Source organism: Somniosus microcephalus, unplaced genomic scaffold, assembly GCF_052327205.1.
Source record: "Somniosus microcephalus isolate GS21.2 unplaced genomic scaffold, FLI_Smic_1.0 unresolved_chr1, whole genome shotgun sequence".
Taxonomy (NCBI): Eukaryota; Metazoa; Chordata; class Chondrichthyes; order Squaliformes; family Somniosidae; genus Somniosus; species Somniosus microcephalus.
This window is the reverse complement of record NW_028225179.1, coordinates 159209912-159224967: the sequence shown is the minus strand read 5'-3', so window position 1 is coordinate 159224967 and position 15056 is coordinate 159209912. Positions and strand designations below refer to the sequence as shown.

Sequence of the window (15056 nt, the reverse complement as noted above, 5' to 3'; positions counted from 1 at the left end):
CCTTCCTAAATCACTGGTTCGGCCCAAGCTGGAGTATTGTGTCCAATTCTGGGAAATACAGTTTACTGGACTGGTACCAGGGATGCGGGACTTCAGTTACGTGGAGAGGCTAGAGAAGGGCTGTGGGGAAAGGGCAGTGGAGTGGGATTAATTGTTTCGCTCTTTCAAAGAGCCGGCACAGGCACGAAGGGCCGAGTGACCTCCTGTGCTGTGTGATTCTGTGATTCTGTGAAATATTGACCTGGACACTGGGGAGAACTCCAAGGACGTCTGAAAATGGCCCGAGCCAATTGGGCGCCAGACGTTGGCCCCAAAATCTGTCCCTCACTGCGTCCATTTTACCCCCATAAACCGGGACAATGAGGTCCAATTTCTACTCCATTAACCACAAGCACAGAGTCAACTTCCACATCAACCATACAAAACCCTCCACTAACACCATCAACTCCAAGGCTGTTATATACTTGAAGGACATTAAATCCTGGAGGCATTTATCCTCTGAGCCAATGGGGGCCTTCCCCCTCCCCCTCCAGGGGCATCACTGTCCTTGTGAACCTTCAGAGACAGTCACCGCTTCTTGGGCCATTTTTAATGGGGAATTCTTTCCTGCAGCACTGATATCCTGCCAGCAGGTGCTGGCGGTGCACTTTGTAACAATGAAAGACTTGCGATCAAACAGCGTCTCAACCCAGCCCAGAAACTCACTGCACCCGCAGTGCGTTACTCCCAACTGCAGTAGCCGTGGTTAGCGAGGAAAATGCAGCAGTCATTTTACACACAGCAAGATCCCACAGAGAGCCAATGAGATGAATGACCAGTTAATCTCTCTTTGGCGGTGCTGGTTGAGGGAGGAATGTTGGCCCGGACACCGGGAGAACTCCCCGGCTCCTCTTTGCCGCGGGATCTGAATCACCCACTTGAGGCAGACGCGGCCTTGGATTAACATCTCACCTGAAGGGCAGCCCCTCTGCCCATTAGCAGACTGAGCTAGTTGTGGGAACAGGAGGGGGCCATTCAGCCCCTGGAGAGTTTTTCCACCTTTCAATGAGATCGGGGCTGATCTGCACCTCAACTCCATTTACCCGCCTTCGCTCCAAAGATCAAACCTTCCTCACAAACAGTGGACAACCATCCACCGCCCCAGAACCGCTCATGGTCGATGCTGCCACCTTCTCCATAGATGGAAGATTAAAGCATCTCCATCCTGTGACTGTGGAGCTCCTAATCAGACCCTGGAGCCCATCATTGAGCGCTGCCCGCAGAGGAAATTCACAGGCAGCCTACAAGATATCCGCTGTTACACCGCAAGCTTTGCCCTGGATATCTGCCTGAGATATTGACATTTGATTTGATATCACCATACGGGTGATGAAGAATGCCCTGTATCCGACATCAGAGAATAGAATCAGTAAAATTTATGGCCCAGAAGGAGGCCTTTCGACACATCGTGTCTGTGCCGCCCGGAAAGATCCATCCCGCCTAATCCCACTTTCCAGCTCCTGGGCTTCGGGAGAAAACAGCCCAACCTGAGCAAATATTGCCCCCACACTGACCTATTGTACACACGCACATCACAGCAGGAGACACCTCGCCCGCTCACAGGGACAAAGATTGACGCCCCTTAAAAAATAAATATTTAAACCCAACCGGCCAGTTCCGAGCGCGAGCCTCTGTCAACCCAAATCATCGCCGAAAACCCCGCCCCCCGGCGGCGCTGATTGGCCAGTAGGGGCCCGGTGAGGAGCTGCCGGGGAAGCCGATTGGCCGAAGCGCCTGTCACTCAGACTGAGGGGTCGGGTTTCCGGGGCGGGGCTCTCCCGGGGGAGGCGGATTGGCCGGAGTGCTTGTCACTCAATGTGAGGGGGCGGGTTTCCGGGGCGGGGCTCGCCCGGGGTAGCGGATTGGCCGGAGTGTCTGTCACTCAGAGTGAGGGGGGCGGGGATCTCCCAGTGGAAGCGGATTGGCCGGAGTGTCTGTCACTCAGAGTGAGGGGCGGGAATATGACGGGGAAGCGGATTGGCCGGAGCGCTTGTCACTCGGAATCGGGGGCGGGTTTCCGGGGCGTGCCTCATGCAGGGGAAGCGGATTGGCCGGATCGCCTGTCACTCCGAGTGAGGGGCGGGGCTCTCCCGGGGAAGCGGATTGGCCAGATCGCCTTTCACTCCGAGTGAGGGGCGGGTTTCCGGGGCGGGGCTCTCCCGGGGGAAGCCGATTGGCCGGATCGCCTTTCACTCAGTGGGAGTCGGACTCGGAGCTCGGGCAGTGAGTTGGGGCCGAGCGGCAATGACGCCGCGCTGGGCTCTGGTCTTGGCCAGTTGGAGCGGCTCACGGTGGCTGCCGCCTGGTTTAGCGAGGGCGTCATGGCAACGGGTTTGATGAGCGAGCTGGACAGTCGCTTCTTCGCCGATAACCTGCTGAACAGAGAGGACTGGGGGGAGGAGGAGGAAGAAGAAGAAGAAGAAGAAGGTGTTTGTTACAGTCTGTACTATAATGTGTTGAACTGTGTAGTGGATTATTACACAGAGGGTGAAACTCATTTGTTTGCAATGACATGAAACTTTAAATTTTACACAGCGAATTGTTGTGATCTGGACGTAGTTTTGAAATGTACTCACGTTTATAATGTGGGAAAGGCGGGAGCCGATTTGTGCACAGCAAGCTCCCACAAACAGCAATGTGATCCTGACCAGATAATCTCTGTTTTAGTGATGTTGATTGAGGGATAAATATTGGCCAGGACACCGGGGATAACTCCCCCTGCTCTTCCTCAAAATAGTGCCATGGGATCTTTTACGTCCACCTGAGAGGGTAGACAGGGCCTCGGGTTAAGGTCTCATCTGAAAGAGGCACCTCCGACAGTGCAGCACTCCCTCAGTACTGCACTGGGAGAGTCAGCCCAGACTTTTGTGCTCAAGGTTCTGGAGCAGGACTTGAACCCACAACCTTCTGAGTTTATAAAAAAAACAAATTGGTAATCCAGAAAAATAGACAGCAGGAGTTGGGGGCAGTTCTGGGGGTGTTGGTTGAGGGGTAAATATTACCCAGGACACATCAGGAATAGAAGGATATGCCGAATGGGGTGGGAGGAGGCTCGTGTGGGGCATAAACACCGGCACGGACCAGTTGGACCGAGCGGCCTGTTTGTGTGCTGTAATTCTACACTAACTCTGTAGTAGGGAGATGTGCAAAGCCCATTTCAAAAGCAGCTCTGTACAAGTCTGAGGTGATGTGTAGTACTGTATTTCTGTCCCGATTTCAGAAGGAACACGTGTCTCATTTACGAGCACTTTGCCAAGCAAGTTAAACCTGCATGTGAGCCTTTTTTTGCTCGTGGTTTTTGTCTGGTATTAAATACTTACTCCAGCGTGGTGAGCTAAACCATGCCACTGAATCAATGCTCTACCACTTGCGCAGTCTTTCCTCTTCTCCTGAGCTCATTCAATCTCATTTAATTTGTATTGGGAAATTGGTTCAAGCTGGAATTTTTCCCTTGGTAGGCCCATTTCAAAGCCTGCAGCTTTATTTTAACCGAGCATGCTGGCTGCCGGGCAAAGATTACACCTGCAGCAGGCTTGACCTTTGTGTCTGCATCAATATTTTTATAAATTGGTGAGTGTGGTCGTTTCACCGCACCGAGGAGTCATTTCCTCTGTATACGGTTTAAAAATAGTGCTCTGTCTTACAAGAACTTTTTTACCTTGGCAACACTGCGCAAAGCATAAAGTGGTGATGGGCCCTAATGACCATAAAGACTTACATTTATACAGCGCTTTTCACCACCACCAGACGTCCCAAAGTGCTTTACAACCAATGAAGATACTTTTGAAGTTCAGTCCCTGTTGTAATGTAGGAAACGCAGCAGCCAATTTGCACACAGCAAGCTCCCACAAACAGCAATGTGATAATGACCAGAAAATCTGTTTTATGTGATGTTGGTCGAGGGATAAATATTGGCCCGGACACCGGGGATAACTCCCCTGCTCCTCTTCACAATAGTGCCATGGGATCTTTTACATCCACCTGAGAGCAGGCGGGGCCTCAGTTTAAAGTCTCATCCGAAAGACAGCACCTCCGACAGTGCAGCACTCCCTCAGTGCAGCACTGGGAGTGTCAGCCTAGATTTTGTGCTCAAGTCTCTGGAGTGGGACTTGAACCCACAACCTTCTGATTCGGAGGTGAGGGTGCTGCCCACTGAGCCACGGCTGACACAACATGCAGGACACCACAAAAGCAGTTCTGCTGACTCTCTCTCCCGGGGCTTTCGCTGTGTGATTTTAGCAGAGGCACGAGACCTGCAGTTTTGACCCTCTCTTGGAGATTTGGACTGTTTGACTGTGAGATCGGCCGAGAGTGAGGTGTTTTTGTTCACACAAATAAACCTGTTCCACAAGGAGTGTGGATGTGATGGAAAGTTTAAATGTGATATTCTCTTGCCCTTCTGACACTCTCCTATATAATTGGCCTGTTTTTTAAAATTTCATTTGCGTCTGGCAATGTTAGATTAATGGAAATATCCAGGCACTTTGTCCAGATTTGTTTTGAACTAACCGTTTACCAGAGGGAATATATTCTGCGTGTCTGCTGTGTTGAAGCCATGGCTCTTGTGCATAATATTGGTGCAGTCTTGCTTCTGAGTTGAGAATCTACTAGACGGGAAAATAAGAACATAACATAAGAATTAGGAGCAGGAGTCGGCCATACGGCCCTTGGAGCCTGCTCCACCATTCAATAAGATCACGGCTGATCTTCAACCTCAACTCCACTTTCCCGCTCGATCCCCATATCTCTCGATTCCCCCAGAGTCCAAAAATCTCTCGCTCTCTGTCTTGAATATACTCAATGACTGAGCATCCACAGCCCTCTGGGGGAGAGAATTCCAAAGATTCACAACCCTCTGAGAGACGAAAGTCCTCATCTCAGTCTGAAATGGCCGACCCCTTATCCTGAGACTGTGACCCCTAGTTCTAGACTCTCCAGCCAGGGGAAACAACCTCTCCGCATCTACCCTGTCAATCCCCCTCAGAGTCTTGTATGTTTCAGTGAGCTCACCTCTCATTCTTCTAAACTCCAGAGAGTATAGGCCCAATCTACGGAGGAGATGGGGTAGGGGGGTGAGGAGGGGTAATGGGACTGATGAGGGGGTATCAGGAGTGGGGTTGAGGATGAGGGGGTTGAGGAGATTGGGGGCGGTGGGGATGAGGGGGATTGGGGGAAGGAGGAGTGAAGTTTCTCAAATCTTGTCATTCAGTTTTTTTATGTCTTTCTGCCTCTGACTTACCAGCGTGTTATTTCTGTTGCTGTCTGCTGTTCGGTAACTTCTGCAATGAGGCCACTGTTTCCTTTGGGGAATTGACGCTGTGTTTTACAAGTTAGGACAAGGGCTCTCTGTGTGTGAGCAGGGGGACGGGGGAGGGTGGTGTGCCAGTGTTTACAGGGGCTCCCTGGGTGTGTGTCACAGGGGGTCCTCAGCAGGGAATAGTTTGGAAGCCTCTCCTGTTGTAGTCTGACAGTTTCTAGCAGAGGGCAGGCCATGCTGCATTAATAGGGTGTATTAATCCCATAGAAAGACAGACTTGCATTTATATAGTGCCTTTCACCAGCTCAGGACGTCCCAAAGCGCTTTACAGCCAATGAAGTACTTTTGAAGTGTAGTCACTGTTGTAATGTAGGAAACGCGGCAGCCAATCTGCGCACAGCAAGCTCCCACATGCTGCAATGTGACAATGACCAGCTCATCTGTTTTAGTGATGTTGGTTGAGGGATAAATATTGGCCCAGGACACCGGGGAGAACTCCCCTGCTCTTCGTCCAAATAGGAAGCTTCGAGTTGCCTGACTTTGCATTTTATTTAAATTTCAGGCTATCTTGTGAGCTGGAGGAGGGCGGGAATCTTCTTGTGACTCTGTAATGTTGTTGAAGTATAGAAAGCTCAGTACTTGTGTTTATAATTCAGCTGATGCTGCATGTCTTAACTCAGTATGTCCTGTCTCAGTGTGATTGGGACAGTCAGGCCACTTACTGTGTTGATGCAAAGCAGTTTGAGATTGATGGCGAGGGGAGATCTGCAGAGTAACTCTGAAGATCAATAGTTTCCATTGACCTTGGGCCAGGAGAGAGTTTGACTCCACTTCAGCTTTGCACCAGCTGCAACCATTGTGAAGTGAAGTTAAAGTCGGTCCCCCTAGACATTTTTTAAAACATTCACATTTAATCCTTCTAATCTGACTCTACTGTCAGCACCTAGAATCCTAGAAGCTCACAGCACAGGAGGAGGCCATTCAGCCCATCGTGCCTGTGCTGGCTCTTTGAAAGAGCTATCCCATTAGCCTCACTCCCCTGCTCTCTCCCCAGAGCCCTGTGACTGTCTCCTACTCAACTATTTCTCCAATTCCCTTTTGAAAGTTACCATTGAATCTGCTTCCACTGCCCTTTCAGGCAGTGCATTCCAGACCACCACAATTCGCTGTGTAAAAATCTTTCCCCTCATTTTCCCCCTGGATTTTTTGCCAATTATTTTCAAACCTCACTGAGTTTCAATTCCAGGAGAAAATGAACACAATCCTACATTCTCTGAAGCAGAAGAAAACCTCTTTTTAAAATTTAGAATTTAAGCAGCAAGAAAGCATCTGTGAAATGAAGGTGAATTCTCAGTGGGCCGTTGTGGGCTGCGCCTGTACGGGTAGCGTGTGATGCACCCCATGCCCGGATAACAGAACTCTATCCCTGTGCATTTTCAGCAGTGTGGCTCAGCGTTTATTAAGCATGGGGATCAATGTGCTTGTGACCTGCGATAGTTTTGCTTCCTTCTTGAACAAACTCTTTTTGTTTTCACAGGAACAGTTGAATCAATCGCAGAACCTCATCAACTCTGAATTGTCTAAATTGCGCTATATTTTGGACGAGAGAGAGGAACTTGGTCGAAGAACTGAATGAGGAAAAGGAGGGTATTTTATTCAGAATGGAGACAAATCTGCAAGAAATCCGAGACAATTCACAAGAAGCTTTTCTTGTATATAAATGACCTGGACTTGGGTATAGAAAGTACAATTTCGAAGGTTGCGGATGATACAAAACTTGGTAACATCGTAAATAGTGAGGAGGATAGTGGCAGATTTCAGGAGGATAGAGACAGACTGCTGAAATTGGCAGATGCAATTTCAGTGTGAAGTGATGCACTTCAGGATAAACAACATGGAGAGGCAGTAGAATCTAAATGGTCCTATTTTGAGGGGCTGCAAGAGCAGAAGGACCTGGGGTGCCTGTTCACAAATCTTTGAAGGTGGCGGGACAAGTTGATGAGGCAGTCAAGAAAGCTCGTGGGATACTTGGCTTTGAATTCAAAAAGGAAGTGGTGCTAAAGCTTTTCAAATCACTGGTTAGGCCTCAGCTGGAGTATTGGGTTCAATTCTGGGCACCACACTTTAGGAAAGATGTCAAGGCCTTGGAGATGGTACAAAGGAGGTTCACCAGGATGATACCAGGGATGAGATACTTCAGTTATGTGGAGAGATTGGAGAAGCTGGAATTGTTCAAATTGGAGCAGAGAAGGTTAAGGGGAGACCTAATTGAGGTTTTCACAATTATGTGCAGTTTTGATGAGCAAATAAGGAAGAAACTGTTTCCTCTGGCGAGTGGGTCAGTAACCAGAGGTCATAGATTTAAAATAACTGGTAAAAGAACTAGAGGTGAAATGAGGAGAAATGTTTATAGACGGAGTGTTGTTAAGATCTGGGACACACGACCTGACAGGCTGGAGGAAGCAGATTCCATAGGAACTTTCAAAAGGCAATTGGACATGTACTTGAAGAGGACTCATTTTCAGGGTTCTGGGGAAAAGCTGGGGGGTGGGAATAAATTGGACAGCTCTTTCAAAGAGCCGGCATAGGCATAACGGGCCAAATGGCCTCCTCCTGTGCTGTAAGGTTCTATGATTCTAAGCTCAGCAAAGGTTACCGTACATAGAGATGGGATTGAATGAGCAGGACGCACTCACCTTGCTCACGGTAACACGGTTACTTTGGTCTCTTAAACTCCTCTCTCGTTGCATTTAAGTTTTTAAAAATTACTTCCATGGCTGCTGCTCCTGGGCTTTTCTCAATCCCAGATTATGTGAAAATGGCTCATTCTGTGGCCACTGCTCCAAAGTCTCCTCAGTCACTGACCATCATCGAGTCAAAATGTGCATTGCCTCCCGTGACTTCGCTAATGCAATGGGCCGTGAAGCAGTCCTGCATTATATTTATCAAACTAGATTCAGAACCACTTTGGTATCCACTTGGTTGGTTGAAGGAGACATTAACATAACCTGCTTTCCCATTCCCTTCTCATCTCTTCACTGAGTAAAATGCCTGCCGCCTTATTCTGATCTGATGGTGTGTAGTTAATGGGGTAACTTTGCACTACCTGTTGGAGGAAAATTTAAAATGGCACCGTAGTGCCTGCTGAAATACTTGACATTTATTGACATTTTGCAGACACTGGCGTAACAGACAGCTGACTTGATCTGCTTGCACCAACTTGTGACATCACTTGTACAGACGTAAGACAGGAACGGCGAGTCAACTGTTGGGGTAAAAGTGTAAGAGCGAAAAATTATGTTTAGGAAGAACAAGGGGGGTAAAGGGTATTTAAGGGCAGGGTTACGCAACTGGCAGGACATAGGTATCACTGTGAGAATAGGGTTGCGAAATACCAACATGTCACATGAAAGAAGCTAGCTAACAGTAATATAATTAAGTTGTTTGTGAAAGAAGCTAGCTAATGGTATAATAATATAATTAACTTGTTTTTGACAGAATGTGATTAAGGGTTGCTAAGGTATCGGATTGGCCAAAGTTGAAGGATGCTAAAGTACCAGATTGGCCAAGGAATTAATGTAATAACTGCTGATATGGTACCTTTCCTGTTTTTAAACTGTATAAAAGAAGCTCGGCTACTATTGTAAAACCGAGAAGCTGGCAGCTGAGACCGCGGGGGTCTACTGTTCTTCTTCTCCCAGAGCGCTCTGTACATTAAACTGTGCATTTTGACTTCTCTCAAACTATTTGGTTGTGTGAGTTTATTCACATAAGTCTAAGTTGGGTAACGCGTCGACCTCGTATATCACTTGGCCCGCTCAGGCTCCAATTAGACCCGAACACTACCCACGGGATGAACATCTTTAATCTCCTGGGTGTCTTTGACATCCAGGGCCACATCACATCCTTCCTGTCTACTATCCCCAAATACTTAATTCTTTATTTTTTATTCATTCACAGAACAGGTTGTGGAAATCTGAAACTCTCTCCCTCAAAAGACTGTGGATGCCAGGAACAAACAAGTCAAAATTTTCACGACTGAGATGGGTAGATTTTTGTTGGTTAAGGGCATCGAGGGATATGGAGCAAAGGCGGGTAAATGCAGTTGAGGTACAGATCAGCCATGATCGAACTGAATGGTGGAACAGGCTCGAAGGGCTGAATGGCCTCCTCCTGTTCCTGTGCACCATCCTCTGCAGTCAGCCATGTTTATAATATTCCCACAACACTGTAGTTTCCGAGTGCTACAGTAGACTCGACTCAGAATTGCTGATTCCGAATGCATTCAGCATTCCCGTCTATACAGCTTACTGTAGATGTTCCCATCTTTTGGCCCCTAGTTTACCCTTGTTAATGTTACCTGGTTCTTGTATATCACCCACCTGCTGTCTAGATTCCACTCTTTAATCAGTGTCATGTGGGATCACATTTCCTCCTGGCCTTCTCCCTCCTATCCAATGGAAATGCTTCTTGCAGCTACTTCAACGTTCCTGACCAGATGAATTGTTTTTATTTGGCCATCTCGCTCCCTTTGTTATCACAAGGAGAACGCCATTTACTTTTCAAAGCCCCAGTATTATTTTCGCAGCAGATTGACGGACAGTTATTCATATTCGCGATTTTCTTTGCAAAACATATTTTTCACCATAAACAGGAAGTATAACAAAGGAAATTGCCTTGATTTTCTAGGCCATCCTTACATGGGAGGTTTCAGAGCCCTTACATGATTTCTTACATTGTCATTTAGCCCTTCCTGCTCCTCCAGTACCTTTTGTCATTTATCTTCAATGTGCACAGACCTATCTCTAGGTAACCAACTCATCATCATTACCACACTCATCACTACCCACCTCCCGACAGCCAGAATCTCCCTGCACCTCACCAACTGCATCTTTGTCCTAACCCTGTTCTCTGGCTTCTGAACTACTTCTTCCTCCATGACTTGGTCTTCTGCATTAGGAGTTAGTGCTTGATCTAATTGAATGGTGGAACAGGCTCGAGGGGCTGAATGGCCGACTCCTCTTCCTATGTTCCTGTATCTGCACATTGTTGTGCCTTTCTCAGAGTCTTTACAAGCGTTCTTCCTGTCGTCAGTGCATCCTCTATTATCTTGTGTGCTCGGTTTCCTCCAGCACTTATTTCTGTTTCTTGCTGACCCTGTACCTGTTTGTAAAAATCCCAGTCACAGCTCCCCAGTGACTCGCCCGTAATATTGAGTACCAGCCCATCCACTTCACTAAACTTTGACTCAATTAGTCCAATACTATCCACCCACCTTTGCTAATTAGCTTTACAATCATTTCCTTCCATTAGTTCTCGTCCGGTCCTCTCAAAGGCCCAAAGCTTTTCCTTCAGGTTTTTGGCAGCTGAGATCAGCGAGTTGCTCCACACTTTACTATTGACTCTCGAGCTCTTTCATGCTGCAAAGTCCAGCCTTGTTTAGTCTGTTTGAGCTCTGCCAGCGGTCTGCTGTGAGTTAACATTTGTGTTTCTCTCTATTTCAGGAGAGTACGCCCGAGGAGCAGAGGTATGACACGCTCTCCAAAAATAACTTTACAACATTATAGAAACATAGAAGATAGGAGCAGGAGTAGGCCATTCGGCCCCTCGAACCCGCTCTGCCATTTAATGAGATCATGGCTGATCATCCAAATTCAGTACCCTCTCCCGGCTTTCTCCCCATATCCCTTGATCCCTTTAGCCTCAAGAAATAGATCCAACTCCTTGAATATATTTAATGAATTGGCCTCAACTAGCCTGTGTGGCAGAGAATTCCACAGGTTCACCACTCTCTGGGTGAAGAAATTCCTCCTCATCTCAGTCCTAAATGGCGTATCCCTTATCCTTAGACAGTGACCCCTGGTTCTGGACTCCCCCTGCCATCGGGAACATCCTTCCTGCATCTAGTCTGTCTAGTCCTGTTAGAATTTTATAAGTTTCCATGAGATCCCCTCTCATTCTTCTAAACTCTAGTGAATATAAGCCTATTATACAGTAGCATATTGAAGAGCTTCTTTTATTTTCTGCTGTTAAATATTTGATATTTACATTATTAGTGAAGACGACTATCAGCCAAACATAGTGGAAGGCAGCCTGTCTCTGGGAGCATTTAAAGGACCCACCCAGTATAGAGTGTGGAGACCTGTAATGGACATTCTCAGCCCTGGTACGGAGGGCCTTTCCTGTTTTCTTACTTCACCTGTAAAATCCCCAATAAGTGTGCTCATCTTAACAATACCAGACAAGAGTACAAGAATGTAAATATTATTCATACTGACTTAATATAAGAAAATAAATGAAATGGAAGTATGTAATGTCTGATTCATGACTTATATAATGCAACAATGAAATAATAATCACAACTATTTGGAGAAGCAATCAACCAATTTATTAATTTCATTAGTAAGAAACACTGATCTAAATCATTAACCTGTCACAGTGGCTTGTTTCATGGCTTAAAACTGAAAAAATAATGCACAAGAATATTCACAACTGATTTGGTCAAATCACTTTCGATCACCACCTGACTCCCCAAAGCCTTTCCACCACCTACAAGGCACAAGTCAGGAGTGTGATGGAATACTCTCCACTCGCCTGGATGAGTGCAGCTCCAGCAACACTCGAGAAGCTCGACACCATCCAGCACAAAGCAGCCCGCTTGATTGACACCCCACCCACCACCTTAAACATTCACTCCCTCCACCACCGGCGCACTGTGACTGCAGTGTGTACCATCTACAAGATGCACTGCAGCAACTCGCCAAGGCCTCTTCAACAGCACCTCACAAACCCGCGATCTCTACCGCCTAGGACAAGGGCAGCAGACACATGGGAACACCACCACCTCCAAGTTCCCCACCATCCTGACTTGGAAATATATCGGCCGTTCCTTCACTGTCGCTGAGTCAAAATCCTGGAACTCCCTCCCTAACAACACTGGGAGAACCTTCACCACACAGACTGCAGCGTTTGAAGAAGGCGGCTCAGCAACATCTTCAGGGCAATTAGGGATGGGCAGTAAATGCTGGCCTTGCCAGTGACCCCCACATCCTGGGAATGAATTTAAAAAATACAGAAGAAACTTTCAACGTGGAATGTTCGCACTTCTATGAAAAAGAATAAGAAACGTACTTGAAGGGGGCGGAACACGAGGGAGGTTGAAAATATTTGTGAACAAAATGAAGTAAATCAGAAAGTAATGGTTAAATGAAGTCAGGAATATGGTTTTTTTAATCTGTAGATTTTAGGAGCGAGAGATCTGTTAAAAAATGAAAAGAAACTTTGTCTGATTTCCGAGCGGCCTCCAGCGGGTGTTTGAAGAGCAGCTGGTTCGGTCACTCAACGCGCCCACACTCCGCCCATTTGTATCTGAAAATTACAATCCGGGTCCTCTGTACTTCACGGGTCCCCGGTTTGCAAATGACGAGGTTTCCCCCTGAAACAGGTGGGCGTTCCCGCTGCCCATCTCAGGACCCTCCCCAAGGTGGCGATGGCTGAAGCTCCAGTGTAAACTTTAGTGCCATTTCCAGGTGACTCTCACTCCGGTTACACCAGGCGGGGGCTCTTAAAATCAGCCCATTAGTTCAGGATAGGAACAGGAAGAAGCCATTCAGCCCCTCGAGCCTGTTCCACCATTCAATGAGATCATGGCTGATCTGTGACGTAACTCCAGACACGCGCCTTTGGCCCATATCCCTTAATATCTTTGGTTAACAAAAATCTATCAATCTCAGGATTAAAATTAACAATTGACCTAGCAGCAATTACGGTTTGTGGACAAGAGTTCCAAACTTCTACCACCCTTTGTGTGTCGAAATGTTTCCTAATTTCACTCCTGAAAGGCCTGGCAATAATTTTTAATGGACCTGTTAGTGACCTTTAACCCCACAGATTATCACAGGTGCGGAGTTTTTCCCGCCGTCATTCAGTCCCGGACAGAAGAAGGGAAAGATTCTCTCAGTGAAAGTGTGGGTGAAAGTGTGGAGATGGGACATGTTGTCCGCATTGTAAAATGACACCTGTCCGCCCTCATAGTCCAGGTACACCCCGATCTTCCGGGGCTTCACACTCGGGGTGAGGGGGGTCAGTGAGGGGGAGGTGCCGGCAAAATAGTCACTTCCGGGGTACAGCCCCACAGTCCAGTACCCGGTCTCGGGTCTCAGTCTGATTTCCCCTTTCCTCCCGGCAGACTCTTGGGCCACTCCCACAATCCACCAGGTCTTGTCCCCCACCTCCACCTCCCAGTAGTGTCTCCCTGATGTGAATCCCTCCGATCCCAGGACACTGGCCCAGGAATTAAACCTCTCCGGGGTGTCAGGGAGCGGCTGCTCTTTGTCTCCGAATCTCACACTGGTCCGGTCCTCAGACAGGATGAGCCGGGGATTTGCTGTGTTCGGATCCAGAGTCAGAGAGGCTGGAGCTGGGGAAAGTAAAATAACACAGTCCGTGATTTAGTTTCTTGCTGTGATTTATTCAAATACTTTCCTTTCTAAAGTGCCCACTCAGGGAATCTGCTGTCACTCCAGGGTTTACACCTGGGGGGTCGATTTACCTCATTTACCCCCAACTCCGTGCCCAGAGATAAAAACCCGAGAACCACTGGAGACAGCGGTGGGGAGGGGAGTGGGAGAGAGAGGGGGAGGGGCGAGAGAGGGGGGACGGGGAGGAGAGGGGATGGGCAGGTGCGAGAGAGTGGGGGAAGGGGAGAGAGTGACGGAGGGTATGGGTGACAAAGTGGGGGAGGGGAGAGAGAGGGGGAGGGGAGAGAGCGGGGGGGAGGGGAGAAGAGGGCGATGGGAGAGAGCAGGAGCAGCGGGGGAGGGGAGAAGAGGGCGATGGGAGAGAGCAGGAGCGGCAGGGAAGAGAGAGGGGGAGGGGAGAGAGAGAGGGATGGAGAGGGGGTGGAGAAAGAAAGAAGGATTTACAGCGAATGAAGTACTTTTGAAGTGGAGTCACTGTTGTAATGTGGGAAATGCAGCAGCCAATTTGCGCACAGCAAGCTCCCACAAACAGCAATGTGATAATGATCATCGTTTTTTTTGTAATGTTGATTGAGGGATAAATATTGGCCCACGACACCAGGAATAACTCCCCTGCTCTTCTTCGAAATAGTGCCATGGGATCTTTTATGTCTGATATACCTATCAATTCGTCCAATAAAAAGCGACGAGTTAGGAACGTAACTAAAGGTTTTTATTGACTAAATAACAGAGCCCACCCTCGTGGGTGATCGGGTCCAACAAGGAGGAATACCAGCCAGTCGACTACCTTTATACCTGGGCAGGTAGGTGGAGCCATGGGCGGAGTCGGAGCTGGTCAGCCCAGGTATAACAGCGCGACAAGAGGCGACCTCGTATAGTGATACAACAGTGAGAACAGTGATAACAATACAACAGTGATAACTATAGTGTAATGATAGTGAACGATAAAAGTGGTTTACCACATTCACCCCTTGTTTAGATTTGAGTCCGGCGGGGTGAAGTGTACTACCAGTTCTGGTATGTCAGTCTGTCCGGAGGCCTCGTAAGCCTCTCCGATCGTCGCAGCGGCAATGCTGCATTATCCGGTGTTAATGCTGGTGTCTGCGTGGTCGGCGAAGGCTCGTGGGGTTCTGGCATGCCGTCTACCTGGGCTGGAATTGGGGGGGTGGTGGGGGGGGGTAAAGGTGGTGTCTCCGGAGTGCCCGAGGGTGCGAGGTCTCGTAAGGAGACAGTGTCCTCCCGCCCGTCTGGGTAAGCCACGTAGGCGTACTGGGGGTTGG

At 48.2% G+C, this 15056-nt stretch overlaps 2 protein-coding genes and 1 long non-coding RNA gene across 3 annotated transcripts in view; 1 reads left to right on the top strand and 2 right to left on the bottom strand.

Annotated features, from left to right (window-relative positions):
* LOC147096368 (zinc-binding protein A33-like) overlaps positions 1 to 1696 on the bottom strand; it is a 766539-nt gene extending 764843 nt beyond the window's left edge. Inside the window, exon 1 of the mRNA XM_085975153.1 lies at positions 1554 to 1696. The gene's annotated coding sequence lies outside the window, so the exon portion shown is untranslated. The remainder of the gene's footprint in view (positions 1 to 1553) is intronic.
* A 528-nt stretch (positions 1697 to 2224) lies between these two features.
* Positions 2225 to 9039, top strand: LOC147096367 (uncharacterized). Its single transcript, XR_015074901.1, has 2 exons — positions 2225 to 2466; positions 6834 to 9039. It is a non-coding gene; the product is annotated as an uncharacterized LOC147096367 (long non-coding RNA).
* Positions 9040 to 11661: 2622 nt separating this feature from the next.
* The window catches only part of LOC147096365 (zinc-binding protein A33-like), a 77468-nt gene continuing 74073 nt past the window's right edge, over positions 11662 to 15056 (bottom strand). Inside the window, exon 6 of the mRNA XM_085975175.1 lies at positions 11662 to 13715. Coding sequence (XP_085831301.1) covers positions 13165 to 13715 — 551 coding nt within the window. The 3' untranslated portion in view covers positions 11662 to 13164. The remainder of the gene's footprint in view (positions 13716 to 15056) is intronic.